This window comes from Lithobates pipiens, unplaced genomic scaffold, assembly GCF_037356315.1.
Source record: "Lithobates pipiens isolate NorthernLeopardFrog02 unplaced genomic scaffold, aLitPip1_a1.2 Scaffold_27, whole genome shotgun sequence".
NCBI lineage: Eukaryota > Metazoa > Chordata > Amphibia > Anura > Ranidae > Lithobates > Lithobates pipiens.
Window position 1 is genome coordinate 133,964,195 of NW_027507788.1, and position 21,188 is coordinate 133,985,382.

General features: G+C 44.1%; 1 protein-coding gene across 1 annotated transcript in view; it reads left to right on the forward strand.

Annotated features, from left to right (window-relative positions):
* The window catches only part of LOC143934137 (lysoplasmalogenase TMEM86A-like), a 49,098-nt gene that overhangs the window by 10,986 nt on the left and 16,924 nt on the right, over nt 1–21,188 (forward strand). The window contains exon 2 of the mRNA XM_077457497.1: nt 16,236–16,494. Within this exon, the coding sequence (XP_077313623.1) occupies nt 16,236–16,494 (259 nt within the window). The remainder of the gene's footprint in view (nt 1–16,235; nt 16,495–21,188) is intronic.

Below are 21,188 nucleotides of genomic sequence, written 5' to 3' on the forward strand. Positions count from 1 at the left end.
GAAGACCCCCATCACATCACAGGACCCCCATCACATCAGAAGACCCCCATCGCATCAGAAGACCCCCCATCACATCAGGCCTTGGTTACCATCACATCAGGCCTAGGCCCCCATTACATCACAGGACCCTCATCACATCAGAAGACCCCCCATCACATCAGGCCTTGGTCCCCATCACATGAGGACTAGGCCCCATTACATCACAGGACACTCCCATCACATCAGAAGACCCCCATAACTTCACAGGACCCCCATCACATCAGAAGACCCCCCATCACATCAGAAGACCCCCCATCGCATCAGAAGACCCCCCATCACATCAGGCCTTGGTTACCATCACATCAGGCCTAGGCCCCCATTACATCACAGGACCCCCATCACATCAGAAGACCCCCCATCACATCACAGGACCCCCCCATCACATCAGGCCTTGGGCCGCATCACATGAGGACTAGGCCCCCATTACATCAGAAGACCCCCCATCACATCAGGCCTTGGTTACCATCACATCAGGCCTAGGCCCCCATTACATCACAGGACACCCCCATCACATCAGAAGACCCCCATCACATCACAGGACCCCCCCATCACATCAGGCCTTGGTCCCCATCACATGAGGACTAGGCCCCATTACATCACAGGACACTCCCATCACATCAGAAGACTCCCCCATCACATCAGGCCTTGGTTACCATCACATCAGGCCTAGGCCCCACATTACATCACAGGACACCCCAATCACATCAGAAGACCCCCATCACATCACAGGACCCCCCCCCCATCACATCAGGCCTTGGGCCCCATCACATGAGGACTAGGCCCCATCACATCAGAAGACCCCCATCACATCACAGGACCCCCCCATCACATCAGGCCTTGGTCCCCATCACATGAGGACTAGGCCCCCATTACATCACAGGACACCCCCATCACATCAGAAGACCCCCCATCGCATCAGAAGACCCCCCATCACATCAGGCCTTGGTTACCATCACATCAGGCCTAGGCCCCCATTACATCACAGGACACCCCCATCACATCAGAAGACCCCCATCACATCACAAGACCCCCCCATCACATCAGGCCTTGGTCCCCATCACATGAGGACTAGGCCCCATTACATCACAGGACACTCCCATCACATCAGAAGACCCCCCCATCACATGAGGACTAGGCCCCCATTACATCACAGGACACCCCCATCACATCAGAAGACCCCCCATCGCATCAGAAGACCCCCCATCACATCAGGCCTTGGTTACCATCACATCAGGCCTAGGCCCCCATTACATCACAGGACACCCCCATCACATCAGAAGACCCCCATCACATCACTGGACCCCCCCATCACATCAGGCCTTGGTCCCCATCACATGAGGACTAGGCCCCCATTACATCACAGGACCCCCATCACATCAGAAGACCCCCCATCACATCAGGCCTTGGTTACCATCACATCAGGCCTAGGCCCCCATTACATCACAGGACACCCCCATCACATCAGAAGACCCCCATCACATCACAGGATCCCCCCATCACATCAGGCCTTGGTCCCCATCACATGAGGACTAGGCCCCATTACATCACAGGACACTCCCATCACATCAGAAGACCCCCCATCACATCACAGGACCCCCCATCACATCAGGCCTTGGTTACCATCACATCAGGCCTAGGCCCCCCATTACATCACAGGACACTCCCATCACATCAGAAGACCCCCCATCACATCACAGGACCCCCCCCCCATCACATCAGGCCTTGGTCCCCATCACATGAGGACTAGGCCCCATTACATCACAGGACACTCCCATCACATCAGAAGACCCCCATCACATCACAGGACCCCCATCACATCAGAAGACCCCCATCGCATCAGAAGACCCCCCATCACATCAGGCCTTGGTTACCATCACATCAGGCCTAGGCCCCCATTACATCACAGGACCCTCATCACATCAGAAGACCCCCCATCACATCAGGCCTTGGTCCCCATCACATGAGGACTAGGCCCCATTACATCACAGGACACTCCCATCACATCAGAAGACCCCCATAACTTCACAGGACCCCCATCACATCAGAAGACCCCCCATCGCATCAGAAGACCCCCCATCACATCAGGCCTTGGTTACCATCACATCAGGCCTAGGCCCCCATTACATCACAGGACCCCCATCACATCAGAAGACCCCCCATCACATCACAGGACCCCCCATCACATCAGGCCTTGGGCCGCATCACATGAGGACTAGGCCCCCATTACATCAGAAGACCCCCCATCACATCAGGCCTTGGTTACCATCACATCAGGCCTAGGCCCCCATTACATCACAGGACACCCCCATCACATCAGAAGACCCCCATCACATCACAGGACCCCCCCATCACATCAGGCCTTGGTCCCCATCACATGAGGACTAGGCCCCATTACATCACAGGACACTCCCATCACATCAGAAGACTCCCCCATCACATCAGGCCTTGGTTACCATCACATCAGGCCTAGGCCCCACATTACATCACAGGACACCCCAATCACATCAGAAGACCCCCATCACATCACAGGACCCCCCCCCCCCCATCACATCAGGCCTTGGGCCCCATCACATGAGGACTAGGCCCCATCACATCAGAAGACCCCCATCACATCACAGGACCCCCCCATCACATCAGGCCTTGGTCCCCATCACATGAGGACTAGGCCCCCATTACATCACAGGACACCCCCATCACATCAGAAGACCCCCCATCGCATCAGAAGACCCCCCATCACATCAGGCCTTGGTTACCATCACATCAGGCCTAGGCCCCCATTACATCACAGGACACCCCCATCACATCAGAAGACCCCCATCACATCACAAGACCCCCCCATCACATCAGGCCTTGGTCCCCATCACATGAGGACTAGGCCCCATTACATCACAGGACACTCCCATCACATTAGAAGACCCCCCCATCACATCAGGCCTTGGTCCCCATCACATGAGGACTAGGCCCCCATTACATCACAGGACACCCCCATCACATCAGAAGACCCCCCATCGCATCAGAAGACCCCCCATCACATCAGGCCTTGGTTACCATCACATCAGGCCTAGGCCCCCATTACATCACAGGACACCCCCATCACATCAGAAGACCCCCATCACATCACAGGACCCCCCCCATCACATCAGGCCTTGGTCCCCATCACATGAGGACTAGGCCCCCATTACATCACAGGACCCCCATCACATCAGAAGACCCCCCATCACATCAGGCCTTGGTTACCATCACATCAGGCCTAGGCCCCCATTACATCACAGGACACCCCCATCACATCAGAAGACCCCCATCACATCACAGGATCCCCCCATCACATCAGGCCTTGGTCCCCATCACATGAGGACTAGGCCCCATTACATCACAGGACACTCCCATCACATCAGAAGACCCCCCATCACATCACAGGACCCCCCATCACATCAGGCCTTGGTTACCATCACATCAGGCCTAGGCCCCCCATTACATCACAGGACACTCCCATCACATCAGAAGACCCCCCATCACATCACAGGACCCCCCCCCCATCACATCAGGCCTTGGTCCCCATCACATGAGGACTAGGCCCCATTGCAGCCATGAGGCTGTTTACCGCGTGATCACAGATGGTTCCGCCCCACCCCTCCACGGCGACCGCGGGCGCGCTCTGCGCATGTACGTTGGTGGCCGCCCCACCTCTCCATGGTGATCGCGGGCGCGCTCTGCGCGTGTACGTTGGTGGCCGCCCCACATCTCCACGGCAATCGCGGGCGCGCTCTGCGCGGGCACGTTGGTGGCGGCGTGTTCCCGGGAACACTGCTCGCCACTGATGCTGGTAAACAGCCATTGGCCGTTTACCACGCAATTGACTGTGATCATTCCAAATGCAGCCACTGTGCCCAAATACAGACACTGTCGCACACACTGTCCCCAAACGCAGACATTGTGCCCCAAACGCAGCCACTGTGCCCAAATGCAGCCACTGTCCCCAAACGCACACACTGTCCCCAATATTGTGCCCATATTCTTCAGCTTTAAGGCCCCTTTCACACTGGGGCGGTTTTCAGGCGTTACAGCGCTAAAAATAGCGCCTGTGTAGCGCCTGAAAAAAACCGGCCCCTGTCACTCGGCTTTCACACTGAAGCGGTGCGCTGGCAGGACAGTGAAAAAAGTCCTGCTAGCCACATCTTTGGAGCGGTGAAGGAGCGGTGTATTCACCGCTCCTAAACCGCTCCTACCCATTGAAATCAATGGGACAGCGCGGCAATACCGCCGGCAAAGCGCCGCTGCAGCGGCGCTTTGCGGGTGGTTTTAACCCTTTTTTCGGCCGCTAGCGGGGGTTAAAACCACCCCGCTAGCGCCCGCAGACCGCCGCTAAAACGACGGTAAAGCGCCGCTAAAAATAGCGGTGCTTTACCGCCGACGCCCTCACAGCCCCAGTGTGAAAGCAGCCTAATAAATACACTGCTAATTGTTCAGCTTTAATAAATACACTGCTTATTGTTCAGCTTTAATAAATACACTGCTAATTGTTCAGCTTTAATAAATACACTGCTTATTGTTCAGCTTTAATAAATACACTGCTAATTGTTCAGCTTTAATACACTGCTAATTGTTCAGCTTTAATAAATACACTGCTAATTGTTCAGCTTTAATAAATACACTGCTTATTGTTCAGCTTTAATAAATACACTGCTTATTGTTCAGCTTTAATAAATACACTGCTTATTGTTCAGCTTTAATAAATACACTGCTTATTGTTCAGCTTTAATAAATAATATACATATTGGTGCTGCCGATGATATAATAAAGCCATCATTAGCTCCGCCCGCCCACCCGCAAGTCTCCGCCCACTTGAGTATGATTTTTCACCACCACTTAAGATTCAGAGGCATGTTATTAGGGTGGGCGGGGCTGCTGCTGACGTCCTGAGCATCTGTTCAGCTCCGCCCGCCCACCAGCATTTCTGTGTCTATAATTTTTAACCACCGCTGAACTTACGATCTTGCGCATGCGCCGTTCAGATCACGGACTTGGCGCATGCGCAGTAAAGGCCCGCCGTTAGCTGTTAGAGTGACGGAGCCTCACCGGAAGTGTCGGGGTGAGCGAAATTCACGGGTCGCATGAAATTTTACCACACCGGCTTTCTGACCCTTGCTCAGCAACCAGCTATATACAGTGTTAAAATAAAAAATGCTAAATACCTAAAAAATCGCATCACTAACACAACACTTAGTTACATAGTTACATAGTAGGTACATATACCAAAGAAAACACATAAAAATAGGGCATTAGTTAACCTTGGAAATCTGTTCTAAACATCGCTAGCCCAATGGGGGCAGGGGCATTCTGGTTGATTATATAGCATATCTAACAAAAAAAAGGGACTGGCATGTTCCTGTCAAGACAGGCAGGAACCAGAAAAACCAAATGAGTGTCCCAACATACAATGTGAAGATAGTTAATTAGTTTTATTATAAATATACAAAAAATATATATAAACAAAACTCTCCACAGTGGGAGGTAAAAATATATAAACACCTGCAATTAAATAGCATCCAGAAATGCCGTATCGAACGTAGGTACATAGCAGGTGAGAATGAAAAAAGACACAAGTCCAACCTATGTGTGTGATTATATGTCAGTATTACATTGTATAATCCTGTATGTTGCGGTTGTTCAGGTGCTTATCTAATTTTTTTTAAACCATCGATGCTCCCCGCTGAGACCACCGCCTGTGGAAGGGAATTCCACATCTTTGCCACTCTTACAGTAAAGAACCCTCTACGTAGTTTAGGGTTAAACCTCTTTTCTTCTAATTTTAATGAGTGGCCACGTGTCTTGTTAAACTCCCTTCTGCAAAAAAGTTTTATCCCTATTGTGGGGTCACCAGTACGGTATTTATAAATTTAAACCATATCCCCTCTCAAGCAACTCTTCTCCATAGAGAATAAGTTCAGTGCTCGCAACCTTTCCTCATAGCAAATATCCTCCAGACCCTTTATTAGCTTTGTTGCCCTTCTTTGTACTCGCTCCATTTCCAGTACATCCTTCCTGAGGACTAGTGCCCAGAATTGGACAGCATAATCTAAGTGCGGCCAGACCAGAGTCTTGTAGAGACGGGAGAATTATCATTTTATCTCTGGAGTTGATCCCCTTTTTAATGCATGCCAATATTCTGTTTGCTTTGTTAGCAGCAGCTTGGCATTGCATGCTAGACATGTGCATTTCGTTTCATTACAAATTTAGAAATTCGGACGAATTTTCATCATTCGGATGCATCCGAATTACAATGCTAAGGAGTTCAATTCGGACGAAATTTGAATAGAATTCGAAAAAAAAATTGAATTTGAAAACAATTCGAATCAAATGTGAAAACAATTCTAGTCGAATCGAATTTGAAAACAATTCAATTCGAATAAAAATCGAAAAAATATAAATCGATTTCTAAAAAAGAATACAGTAAAATAGAATAGAATAAAATAATAACACAATAGAATGAAAATAAAAGAATAGTAAAGAACAGAATAGAATTTAATAGAATGTAATAAAATACAATAGAAGAATATGACCTTCTTCTGAAATTATAATAGTATAAATTCGAATTCGAGAATAGAATTGAAAATAACTCAAACCAATGGAAACTAAAATATATATAGTTATATTTTATTATAGTCTATTCTTAGTCTATTCTTTTCTATTATTTTCTATTCTAATATTTTCTATTCGAATTTGATCAAAATTTTTATACTAAATTAGAATTTCAGAAGATGGTTTTATATATATATATATATATATATATATATATATATATAAATAACCATCTTCCGAAATTCAAATTTCCTTTAGAATGAATTAGAATAGAATAGATTTGAATAGAAGAGAATAGACTAGAAAAACAATTGAACAGAATAGTATAAAATATTATTTTATTCTATTCCAATCACTGAGTCCAAGCCTTATTCTTCCAAGGGGAAACCCCAACCCTAACCATAAGCCTAACCCAAGCCCCAAGTTGTGGATTGTCCACTTGCCATATCACCTGCCACAAGGGGTGCATTGTCCACTTGCCACATCACCTGTCACAAGTTGTGTATTGTCCACTTGCCACGACACCTGCCACGAGTGCCACGTGACTGGCCACAAGTGCCACGTAACCTGTCACATGACCAAGTTGTGGATTGTCCACTTGCCACGTCACCTGCCACAAGTTGTGTATTGTCCACTTGCCACATCACCTGCCACAAGTTTTGTATTGTCCACTTGCCACGTCACCTGCCACAAGTTGTGTATTGTTCACTTGCCACGTCACCTGCCATAAGTTGTGTATTGTCCACTTGCCACAAGTTGTGTATTGTCCACTTGCCACGACACCTGCCACGAGTGCCATGTGACCGGCCACGAGTGCCACGTCACCTGCCATAAGTTGTGTATTGTCCACTTGCCACAAGTTGTGTATTGTCCACTTGCCACGACACCTGCCAGGAGTGCCATGTGACCGGTCACGAGTGCCACGTCACCTGCCACAAGTTGTGGGGTTCCTAGCACTGACCCTGAGATATGGGCAATATGCCAAGTACTTTTCTGCAGCAGGGAATGACATTTTGTGACCCGACTTTGGGGCCATGTATCTTGGGGCCACTTATAGCTAGAAACACAAAATTTGGTATGCAAACACAGTAGAACTAGCACTACAACATCTCCAAAGATTCTAGCACCAAGGGCCCCCGAGGTACGGGGGCCCCAAATTCAAATAGAAAAGATTAGAACAGAATAGAGAAAATATAATTTAATAGAATAAAATAGAATATACAACCATCTTCTGAAATTCGAATTTCGAATAGAATAAATTTGAATTTCGAATAGTATGAATTCAAATTTTTTCATTCATTTTAAATTTGGATAGAAAAGATTATAATAAAATAGAAAATAGACTAGAAAAACAACAGAACAGAATAGAATATATTATATTTGATTCTGTTCTATTGTTTTTCTAGTCTGTTCTTTTATATTCTATTAAAATCAAAATCATTATATACTAAATTCGAATTTCGGAAGATGGTTTTATATATATATATATATATATATATATATATATATATATATATATATATATATAATATAATATATTTCTTTCCGACATTCGAATTTCATATAGAATGAATTGGAATTTGAATAGAAAAGATTAGAATAGAAATAGAGAATAGACTAGAAAAACAATAGAACAGAATGGAATATATCATATTTTATTCTATTCTGTTCTATTGTTTTTCTAGTCTATTCTATTAAAATCTTTTTAAAAGTCAAAATCATTATATACTAAATGTGTATTTCGGAACATGGTTTTATATATATATATATATATATATATATATATATATATATATATATATATATATATATATATATATATATATATATATATATATATATATATATATATATATATATATATATATATTAGTATTTTGTTTTCTCACCAGATCTCCTGCAGACTATTAGCATCTATTTCTTTTTTTGCAGATCTCCTGCAGACTGTTAGAATCAATTTCATTTTTTTTTTTTTTGCAGATTACTATTTATTTACATCAGATCGCCTGCAGTATATTAACATCTATTTAATTTCTTTTTCTTTTTTTGCATTAGAGCAGCCATTTCCTTTATTTCAGCAGATCTCCTGCAGACTATTAGCATCTATTTAATTTATGAATGGAGGAACGGTTTGAGGAAGAGACAACAAGAGAGACATCACCGCTTATATCTCTATACACAGGGAAATGGCTGCTAATAGTTTGCCGGAGACCAGCAAAAAATAAATAAATAGGTGCTTATAGTCTGCAGGAGATCTGATGGAAATAAATAGTAATCTGCAAAAAAAAAATGAAATAGATGCTAATAGTCTGCAGGAGATCTGCTGAACTAAAGGAAATGGCAGGAGATCTGGTGAGAAAACAAAATAGATACTAATAGTCTGCAGTAGACCTGGTGAAAAAACTAAATAGATGCTAATAGTCTGCAGGAGATCTGCAAAAAAAAGAAATAGATGCTAATAGTCTGCAGAAGATCTGGTGAGAAAACTAAATAGATACTAATAGTCTGCAGGAGATCTGCAAAAAAAAAATAGATGCTAATAGTCTGCAGGAGATCTGGTGGGAAAACTAAATAGATACTAATAGTCTGCAGGAGATCTGCAAAAAAATGAAATAGATGCTAATAGTCTGCAGGAGATATTATGGAAACAAATGGTAATCTGCAAAAAAATAAAAAATGTAATAGATAGTATCTATATTCTATTCTATTCTGTTCTATTGTTCTAGTCTATTCTCTATTTCCACTCTAATCTTTTCTATTCAAATTCGAATTCATTCTATGCGAAATTCAAATGTCAGAAAATAATAATAATATATATATATATATCTTCCAACATTCACATTTAGTATATAATGATTTTGATTTTAATAGAAAAGATTTTAATAGAATATAAAAAATAGAGTAGAAAAACAATAGAAAAGAATAGAATAAAATATAATATATTCTATTCTGTTCTATTGTTTTTCAAGTCTATTCTCTATTGCCATTCTAATCTTTTCTATTCAAATTCATTCTATACGAAATTTGAATGTCGGAAAGAAGTATATGTGTGTATGTGTAAAATATATATATATATACATATATATATATATATATATATATATATATATATATATATATATATATATATATATATATATATATATATATATATTGTAATATTGGGGGTTGTTTAACACAAGTGTAGCACCCGCTGGCAAGACCAATCCACACCAGAAACTCAATTTCAGGGCTTTTTGACCCACTTTTACTTTATATTAAAAAGGAAAAGAAAAATGTCCATCAATAATTCCCAAGCAGGGGTTTCAATTTCAAAGCAGTAGTAAACAAAAAATACCAAGCCACCTGGCTTTATGGTCAGCAGTACTGCCGTTTGGGCTTTACCCTTCAGCTGTCTTGGCCATTTAACAGAGATCACGGACTATACCTCTTACTCTTCCTCACTGCTCATCCCACAGCTTTGGGCCCTCTGCCTACACCATGCAGACATGCATGCTTCTCCCTTGCTTGCCTGGACTCCTTGGGAGGGTGGAGCCCAGAACCATGGTCAGGTGTCTAGAAATAGACCAACACACACCCGACCAGTCAGTGTGCTGGTGAATCCAAAAATCTGGACCCAGGACTGGGGATTTCATCCCATCCAGATCACTACGAAATCCCGGGGCTCCAGATCCCAAAACAGAATTTAGTAAATAATTAGGAAACTGAAAAGTCAGTTTCCTCCCAATGTTGCAAGCTCCCTGGAGCCCCTCAACCCGCCTGGTTGAAAATACTGGGTCCATACACTGGTGGGGTACCACACTTCCACATATCCCCCCCTTGTTTCGACCCAGAGGGAGAAACACCTGCACCCACCATAGCAGTTGGGACACCTCTGTGCTGGTTGGGCCTACGTGGCTGATGGCCCTTTTTTCGGGTGCGCTTTCAGGCACGCCCTACCCTGGATCGCAACGGGGTCCTACAGTTCTGTATCCTCAGCCTACTCCCTCTGTCCTTGGGGTTCCTGAGCTCACATTTATTTTCTGGTGGCCCACCGCCTTTCCTGCTATTTCCTTTCAACTCAGTTTCCAGATTCCGTAGGGAACCTGCTTCAGATACTACACCTGATGAGGAACTACCTTTTCCCTCACTGGTACCTGTTTTCCCCATCACAACAGGTCTCTTGGGTTTACCAACTCCTTTGCCTTTACCCTTGACCACCAACTCCCCAGAGCTCAACGTCTGTGTATCACGCCCATTTTCCAAGAAATTATTCATGTTCATATCAAGGCCATTATTTACACTAACATTCAGTAATACACCACCATTTCTCCAATTACCAATACCGTCAGTTCTTTCTTGTTCGGGATTTGTTAGGGCCAGGCCCAAGGAAGGATAACACACAGGTGAGCAGCTATCCCCTATGGGATCTTCACTTCACCTGTTGTCCAAATCTCTGTGGGCAATTGTCCTAACAATGGACATTGAACAACGCATGACCTATTTCCAGCAGTACCAATCTTTGGCAGCTCACCCTTTTCCATGTAACAATTTTTGTTCCTCTCCATACTATATTTGAGAGCGTCTCCGGGTACCCAAACTTGTACCTCTTTGCAGGTGACAGACAGAATCTCTGCTTTTGCCATGTCCATATCTGGCCCATCTTTCGTACGAGGTCTAGCGGGTGAGGCAGTATCCACACCATTTACTATACCCTGCTCAGCCGCACCTCGGACTGCACTAGCAGGCATGTCTATCACTGCATCAGGCGGAGAGACCTCCGATGTTTCCAGCAGCCCCCTAGAGCGCCTTCCGTACTGAACTGTATCCAGAAGCACTCTCATAGGGAACTGTGAGATCACTTTCCAGACTATTAAGCACCATACCACCCAGTTCCACTGGTGATTAATGTTACCCAGCACAGCTTGCATTACCTGGCTCCACCCTTTGGTACCATGCAGCATTACCACATCTGACTGTAACAGAGGCACCCAGGTATACAAGGAATGTGCTTTCATCAGTTCAAGCAGTTCCATTAGTATATCTGTAAATTCTACACACTCCACATCAATATGCAAAACATTTTTGGGGACCTTTCCCTTATCAGAGACATAGAGGGGCTCATTCACTTTAGCGTGAGGGGCCACGACATTTAAGGGGGCCTCCACCTCACTGGAGGTATCCATCACAACCTGATGCTCCTCTGGAGCACTGTTAGATGTATGTCTCCCACTCATCCCCTCTAACTCACCAATAAGCCCCTGCAAGTCAAAATTCATTACCGTGTCACCTTGACACTTGACATTTAGCGGCTGGGTTGTGAGCACCACATCTGCCATGCATGCGCCCTGATCTGGTCCTTCCGACTGGAGGGAAACATCCCTTGCAGTGACCACCGCATCCTCAACCATCGGTCGCTCTGCAATCTCCCTGTCTGGCATAGCAGTTGTTGTATTCACACCCCTGTCACTCAACATAGCCTTGTCTAACCTGGCTAGTAATTGTTTGGCCCAACTGTCCCAATCCATTGTGCTTCCATAATGAGGGCTCAGCAGTACCTCATCTGCTTTAGGAGGCACCAGGGATTCTGCAGCACAATCAGTACCTTTGTCAGTTCTATATAAATCACATTTTGACGACATGCTTTTACTCTTTGCTAATGCTTCAAACAAGGCAGGCTGCAATACACCATCACCACCTTGCTTCTGGGGCGCAAGCACACTCAGCTGTGTACCTTCAGCTTTGGCCAGTGGACTTAACCCCTTACCAACTGGGTTACACATATGGTAAACAGACTGCTCACACAAACTATCACTGCATGGTGTAGACCCAGTAAACCCAGAGCAAATTCAGTGCTGTCCTGGAAAATCTCTGGCTCAAACGCATGGCGAGCCCCTGAGACTTCCATGGACAACCCTGTGACTCTGCGTCTGGTTGCCAAGGGAGACATCCCCCTTTCCTCAATACTTTTGAACAAATCAGAATAAGTACATTTATCATCGGCAATACCTTTACCATCAGCATTCATAGACATAGCAGTGTTATAAGCTTTAACAGGCTGCTTTTGGTCAGTACACTCAGCACCCCGTGTACCGCTCAGCACACCACCCTTCCTCTCCAACGGCATTATTTTGGCTATTAGGGCAGCTTCACAGTTGTCCTGGGAAACCACGTGCCTCACCACTGCAGGCTCTTGGTAGGTTTCCCTGGGCATCTCTGTTGCACCAGTCACTAGGGAACCTGGCACACAAACTGTATTGGTCACCCCAGGTTACCACTTCCAGCACTCTGGTGGATTACACCAGGCACACACAGAGTCCAGTCTTTTTGAGTTCTTAACCTTGCTGCAGGTTGATCTACTCAGGGTAGCACACTGCAGCAAGTCCATTTTGACACCTTCTGCCGATCTCCCAGCTGGATATACTTCCACTTCACTGGAATCAGTCCCACAAACTGCAACAGTCTTGCCATAATCTGTAGCAGGTAACTCTGGGTTCATTTGAGTACGTTGTCTCTCCTTCGTCACACTTTTATTGGCCAACTCTCACTGGTGGCCATGGAACGAAACTCCAGCAGCCACTTCTGACTCCTTAGCACCCCCTGCAAGCACAACAGGTACTTCTTCACTGTTGCCAGAGGTGACTGAAAAGATGTTTGCACAAAAATCTGGGCCTGCGGACAAAGACTTCTGCCCAGTAACCACATCTCCAGGCATGTTCCATAACCTGGGACAAGAAAAAATTCCATGCCCCATTTGACCACATTCCAGGCATGGTACATTTCTGCACATATCTTTAGTGGGACGCTGCTCCACATCTCCACTGTAGCTCCTCCTTCCAGTTAACACCCCATCTCTTGTTGCCAAGGGAGATGGCACTCTTCCAGCCGTACTTTGACTCTCCCAAATACAGCGATTTTGCACTCCTTGCAGCATTGTTGTTTTCACCTTGCCACAACCCTCTGCAGGCAATACTTTTCTCATGTGGTGGTCTGCAGCCTTGAAATTACCACTGTTGCTACGGGCAACCGCATACCTCTCCAACTTCCGTTCAACATGTTGATCACTCCTGGAACACAAATCAGGCTTCCCAAACATTGTTGTAGACTTTTGTCTGGCCATGTCACTTTGTATTGGAGACAGAGACAATGGGCACATGGAGACAACATGACCCCACTCTCTGCACCGCAAACAGCGCTCTTGCTTCAGAGCCTTAACAGGGCTTCCCCAATTGCATCCTCTTTCAAACTTAGGCTTCCGCACATTCATAGCTGGCCTGCTTGCCTGCTTGCAATCTTGTATATAGTCCCTTATCACCTCAAAGAGCTTGCATACTATTGATGTTAGGCTAACTGGTCTGTAATTTCCAGGGATGTATTTTGGGCCCTTTTTAAATATTGGTGCTACATTGGCTTTTCTCCAATCACCTAGTACCATGGCAGACTGTCAGTAAAAATTAAGAACAATGGTCTGGGAATTACTCGACTGAGTTCCCTTAGTACCCTCAGATGCAAGCCATCTGGACCTGGTGATTTATTAATGTTAAGTTTCCCAAGTCTAATTTGAATTCTGTCCTCTGTTAACCATGAAGTGCTTCCTGTGATGTGTCATAAGGATAAACACTGCAGTTTTTGTTACTGAAGCCCCCGATTCCCTCTTGAAGACTGAGGAGAGGAATAAATTCAATACTTTCTTCATCTCCCCATCCTTTGTAACTAGATGTCCTTCCTCATTCTTTATGGGGCCAATGCCAATATGATCTGGCCTGCCTTTTTTACTGTTTACATACTTAAAGAATTTCTTGGAATTTTTTTCCGCTCTCCTCTGCTGTGTCTTTCTTGTTCTTTCTTAGCCACCCTAATTGCACCCCTTACATTTCTTGTTGCATTCTTTATAAAGTCTGAATGCTGATGACGATCACTCAGCCTTGTATTTTTTGAAGGCCTTCTCCTTTGCTTTTATATGCATTTTTACATGGGTGTTAAGCCATTCAGGACTTTTGTTTGCTCTTTTAAATGTATTACCACATGGGATGCATTGGCTAATGCCCTTTATTAGTATGCTCTTAAAGCAAACCCATCAACTTGTGATAGGAGATCCATCTCCCCCTCCTCCCTCAGGCTAGGGGACCTATAGCATACTTCCTGTAATATTATCCCCTTAAGTTCATCCCTTTGGAGCTCTACCCATAAGGATTCCACCTCCTCCTTGCATTTCTGGTGTGGTTCCATTGAAGCCTATTACCTGCAAATCTAGAGTAAATCCCACAGTGCTTTTTCATTTCGGAGTGGTCTAGGTTATGCATCTCATACCTTTTTTAAAGCAGAACTTTACCCCTTCTCTAACGCTTTTGGAAACTTGTTTTTCTTTCTGGAGGTGGGTACCTAGTGACAAATAACTGCTCCCACTTCTGTCCTGATCGCATAGGTGATTAGAGCAGACATTCACCCCCTGCCCCATAAACCTCTACAAGGGGATCAGAAGTAAAATTCAGCAGGAGCAACGGAGTATAAAAGAGAAGAGAGGCGCCTCTAAGTGTAGCAATATGGTTACATTTAATGAAGGTACAACATTTAGCAAATCACATGGTTGATGATTAAAAGAGGCACATCTAAGTATGCAGGCATCCGGGTAAAGCTGTCCACATAGACCATCCCCTGCACCACCGTCTCTCACACTTGTCAGTCTGCAATCGTGACCGGAAAGACTACCTATCGGTAGAACAATCTGAAAGCGAGGCTTTAAGCGCTTATGGAGCGCAGCATGGAAGGGATGATGTCGATGGCAGAGCGGAGGATGGTCTATGTGGACAGCTTTACCCAGGATGCCTGCATACTTAGATGTGCCTGTTTTAATCATCAATCATGTGACTTGCTAAATGTTGTACCTTCATTAAATGTAACTGCATTGCTTAACTTAGAGGCACCTCTCTTCTCTTTTATACTCAGTTGTGACATGACCCTACTTCTATATCAAGACATTGCTTGTATATCAAATCAAAATTTAGTAAAACATTTTGCTTGTCTTGCAAAACGCTCTCAAACCAAGGTTTTACTGTATATGATCTTAATTTAATTACGGTATTATAATATGTACGATCTGTCCACTTTCCTCCAATGGGTATAAATCCAGTTGAGTTCCCGGAGCTATTGGAGAAGAAGGTACTGCTGTGACACATATTGTACGCCATCCTTTACCCTATGATGAAGGGCAAGCTTGTATGACCTCACGATGATTAGAGGTCTCTCTGTCTGATAAGCCTCAGTAGTGGACAAGATCGTTACTTTGTATATTTTGCACAGAAACATTGGAAGGGATTTCGCACAATTTTGGACTTTATTTGAAGAACTTTTTATTTCGCATCATAAAGTGACGTTATACAATTTGACATGTAATATCAGTAGCATTACAACATGTTTTAGGATTGTTGGGTAAAATTAAAGCACACATGGAGAGACTACAAACTCCATGCAAATAGTTTCATATTTAGGACTGAACCCTGAGTGCCAGCTAAGCAACAGTGGTAGTCATTAAACCATGTGCTTACAGCTTATACCTTAGATTAGTTTTGGTGTAATTTTGTCCTAATGTGGGTTATGTGAAGATCATTTTTGTTTAATTATGTTTCTTTCTCAAATAGGTAAGAAGTACTGTTCCAAAACTACTTCCCTTCCTAATGGCTGTATGCAATTATTTTGTGCTGTGGATTCCCCTCTCGGAGCCAAGCTGGTACAGTGCACTTATTAAGTGCCTACCAATCATCTGTCTGGAGTTTTTCATTGTTGTCCACTCCATTGGCTCCAGAAAGTTCAGCTCATATGCAAAGAAGATCCTTCTGGGATTAGCCTTCTCAGCAGCTGGAGATGTTTGCCTTGTTTGGCCAGAATATTTTCATCTTGGTAAGATCTGCCAAGCATAGTTATTCTGAAATTGGCAAAGCCATGTTAGTTTATGAAATATTAAAAAATATTTCAGTTCTCAAGTGTATAGGGATTTTCATCGGTTTTGTAACCTTCCCTAGATTCTATCCAATATTCCATGAGGAGGTAAGCTACAATTTGGATAGAGGGAGGCCTGTGTATCTAAATTTTGCTACAACGTTTGATATAGTACCCCACAAATGATTTATTTACAAATTAAGTCCTTGTGGTATTGATTATATGGTATGTACCTGGATAGAAAACTGGTTGCAGGCACACGTCCAGGAAGTGGTGATTAATGGAAAATGTTATGGTCTGGAGTTGCAAGCAGCGTGCAGGGCTCTGTCCTGGAACCAACAGGTTTTAACTTGTTCATAAATTATATAGAGGTTGGAATAAATCGTTTGATCTCAGTGTTTGCTGACACAACAAACTAGGGTAATAAGACCCCTTACACACTGGGGTGTTTGTCAGATGCTTTTGGGCTAAAAATAGCACCTGTAAAGCACCTTAAAAAGTCTCCCCTGAAGCTTCAGTGTGAGAACCCGAGTGCTTTCACGCTGGAGCGGTGCACTTGCAGGACGTTAGAAAAAGTCCTGCAAGCAGTGTCTTTGGGGCGGTGGAGGAGCAGTGTAAAACTATTGGTGCTTTACCGCTAACGTGGCCCATTGGCAGTGTGAAAGGGGTCTAACTTCACAGCAGGATACAGCAACTTTACAAGCAGACCCAGTGAAAATAGAGGGTGGGCAACTATATGGCAGGTAAGAGTCAATATGAAGAAATGTAAAGTGATGCATGCAAAATTACACACCAAGGTAAGAACCATTGGGAAAATCGAGGATTGAAAAGTATATGGGGGTCCTGGTAAATGACAGAGTCAGCAATAGCATGTGATGCCAAATTGCAGCAAGCAAGGCCAGCCGACTATTAGCTTGCATTAAAAAAAATATTTATTGAAGAGAGAAAACTATAATTCTACTACTTTACAAAACCTTGGTTCAGCCACATCTTAAAGTGGTGTTGCCACCAAAAAATGAAAAGCTGCTTAAAATTCATAAAAAATAAAATAAAAAAATAATTGGCAAAAAAAAATTTTTTTACTCACCTCTAAATACCGATTGCTAGGGGGTCCCTCGTAGTCTGCCTTCTTCATTGCCCGGGCTGGTGACATCACTTCCCCTTGTGCCGCACATTCACCTGGGACCTGTCACATGTCCCAGGTGACTGTACGGCGTATCACGGCGCCCTGCGCCGCTCGCGCATGCGCAGTGGGTGCCCGGCTGTGAAGCCACAGCCGAGTGCCCACAGTATGCATGACGGCGCCGCAAGCAGAGCGGGGAACGAGGGGGGGGCTTCGTTCCCCCGCATCGCTGGACCCTGGGGCAGGTAAGTGTCCGATTATTAAAAGCCAGCAGCTGCAGTATTTGTAGCTGCTGACTTTTAATTTTTTTTTTTTTTTAAGGGGTACCCCACTTTAAGTATGCTGTCAGGTTCTGGTCACCAATCCTCAGAAGGGGTGTACTTGTTGGAGGAAAGTCTCAGCTGCTCGGGACTCCCCCCTCATTGGCTGATACAGTAGTGTGGCGCCATTGGCTCCTACGACTGTCAATTAGTCAAGTCAGCCAATGAGAAGAGAAAGAGGGGTAGGGCCGGGCCATGGCTCCATGTCTGAATTGACACAGAGAGCTGTGACCCAGCTTGGGCACTCAACAGGGGGGAGGGGCCAGGAGAGCCGGAGAGAGACCTGAGAAGAGGAGGATCTGGCCTGCTCTGTGCAAATCCACTGCACAGAGGAGGTAAGTATAACATGTTTGTTATTTTTAACTGAAAATAAACAAGACTTTACAATCACTTTAACCACTTGACCACTGGGCACTTAAACACCCTTAATAACCAGACCAATTTTCAGCTTTCAGTGCTCTCACAATTTGAATGACAATTACTCGGTCATGCAACACTGTACCCATCTGAAATTTTCGTCCTTTTTTTCCCACAAATAGAGCTTTCTTTTGGTGGTATTTGATCACCTCTGCGTTTTTTATTTTTTGTGCTATTAATGAAAAAATACCGAAAATGTTGTATAAAAAAGCATTTTTCTTCATTTCTATTAAAAATTTTTGCAAATAAGTAATTTTTCTTCATAAATTTGGCCAAAAATGTATACTGCTAAATGTCTTTAGTAAAAATAACCCAAATTAGTGGATATTATTTATTCTGCGTGAAAGTTATAGGGTCTACAAGCTATGGTGCCAATCACTGAAAATGTATCAATTTGATCACAGCTGATGTACTGACAGTCTATCTCATTTCTGGAGACCCTAACAAGCCAGTAATGTACAAATACCCCCCAAATGACCCCTTTTTGGAAAGTAGACATTCCAAGGTATTTAGTACGTGGCACGGTTAGTTTTTTGAAGTTGTCATTTTTTCCCACAATTCTTTGCAAAATAAAGATTTTTTTTATTTTAATTTTTTTTCACACCAAATTGTCATTTTACCAGGCTATTTCTCTCACACGGCATATACATTCCACAAATGAAACCCCAAACTACATTCTGCTGCTCCTCCTGAGTACGGCGATACCACATGTGTGAGACTTTTACACAGTCTGGCCACATACACAGGTCCAACATTGAAGTAGCAACTTCAGGCGTTCTAGGAGCATAAATTACACATCTAATATCTCAACCACCTATTACACTTTTGAAGGCTCTGGAGCACCAGGACAATGGAAACGCCCACAAAGTGACCCCATTTTGGAAAGCTGACACCCCAACGTATAATCTATGAGGCATAATGAGTCTTTGGAACGGTTCATTTTTTTCATAAAGTTTTTGGAAATTGTGGAAAAAAATGAAAATGCATTTTTTTTTACAAAAAGTTGTCCATTTATAAGATATTTCCAACACATAGCATGTACATAGCAAAAATTACACCCCAAAATATATTCTGCTACTCCTCCTGAGTATGGCGATACCACATGTGTTAGACTTTTACACAGCCTGGCCACATACACAAGTCCAACATTGAAGTAGCAACTTCAGGCGTTCTAGGAGTATAAATTACACGTCTAATATCTCAAGCACCTATTACACTTTTGAAGGCCCTGGAGCACCAGGACAATGGAAACGCCCACAAAGTGACCCCATTTTGGAAAGCTAACACCCCGACGTATAATCTATGAGGCATAATGAGTCTTTGGAACGGTTCATTTTTTTCACAAAGTTTTTGGAAATTGTGGAAAAAAATGAAAATGCATTTTTTTTTACTAAAAGTTGTCCATTTATAAGATATTTCCAACACATAGCATGTACATAGCAAAAATGACACCCCAAAATATATTCTGCTACTCCTCCTGAGTATGGCGATACCACATGTGTTAGACTTTTACACAGCCTGGCCACATACACAAGTCCAACATTGAAGTAGCAACTTCAGGCGTTCTAGGAGCATAAATTGTGCAGCTAATTTCCTTACAATCTATCACATTTTTGAAGGCCCTTCATATTTCTAACATAGCACGTACATACCAATAATTACACCCTAAATTACATTCTTCTGAGTAAGGGGTAAACAAAAAAAATTACCTGTGGTTTTAGTAGTCCAATTGTCCACAGGAGGAGAGCCCTGATCCAGGCAGCAGGCAGGGACATGGTCAGCGACAGTGAATGGAATTGTCCAGGTAGCAGCCAGGAATATTGTCCATCCTGGGAGTAAGCAGGGACATGGTCCGAGTAGCAGGCTATGAAATAATGGGGACAGGGGTAGAGGCTTCTCCCGTCCAAATCTCTTTGAAGCCTCCGAGTCTCCAGACCCTAATCCGGGAATGAGAACTAAAAAATTAGTTTTCTTCATCCAGAAAACAATTCTGGAGCCCCTCACATATGTGAGACCCCTTTGTTCCCACTAGCCTAGCAGGGTAAAAGATCAATCCAAGAGGCAGGCAAAAAACGTGGTCAAACAGTCCATGGTCAGTTCCAGAGCAGGCAGAGGTAGGTACAGTTTAGCGTTAGGCAGAAGCGTGGTCGTATAACAGGCCAGGGTCAGTTCCGGAGAAGGCAGAAGTATGTTTAGCGTTAGGCAGAAGCTTGGTTGTATAACAGGCCAGGGTCGGTTCCGGAGAAGGCAGAGGTACGTTTAGCGTTAGGCAGGAGCTTGGTCGTATAACAGGCCAGGGTCGGTTCCGGAGAAGGCAGAGGTATGTACAGTTCAGTGCAGTGGCATAAGGGGTGTGGAGGAAAATGACAGGAAATTAGGTTTACCATACTTCCCTAATAATGTAGAGAAGTATGGTAACGGCGGAAGCATTCACCTATACAGAGGCCTGGTTGGGAAGGACAATCGGGACAATAAAATGTGGTGTCTCTTCTAATTCCTCCTCTGGAGCACATTTCTTCTGACGCCTGTAGCCTGTTTCGGGGAGGGGGATTTTGTCAGGAAAGTGGCGCTCGTGGAGTCTGCTCACACAATCAGAGCGAATAGTTTCTGGTGGGCCTTCAGGGTACAAAAGGGCGGAAATAACTTCTTCTTGGTAGTACAGATAGGATACGGGGTTTTCTGTAGATTTTTGGTAAAGGACATAAGTGTTATACATGGCCAAACCGAAAAGATAAATGGACACTTTTTTATACCAGTGGCAGGATTTTCTTGTGGGAAGGTATGGTTCAATCATC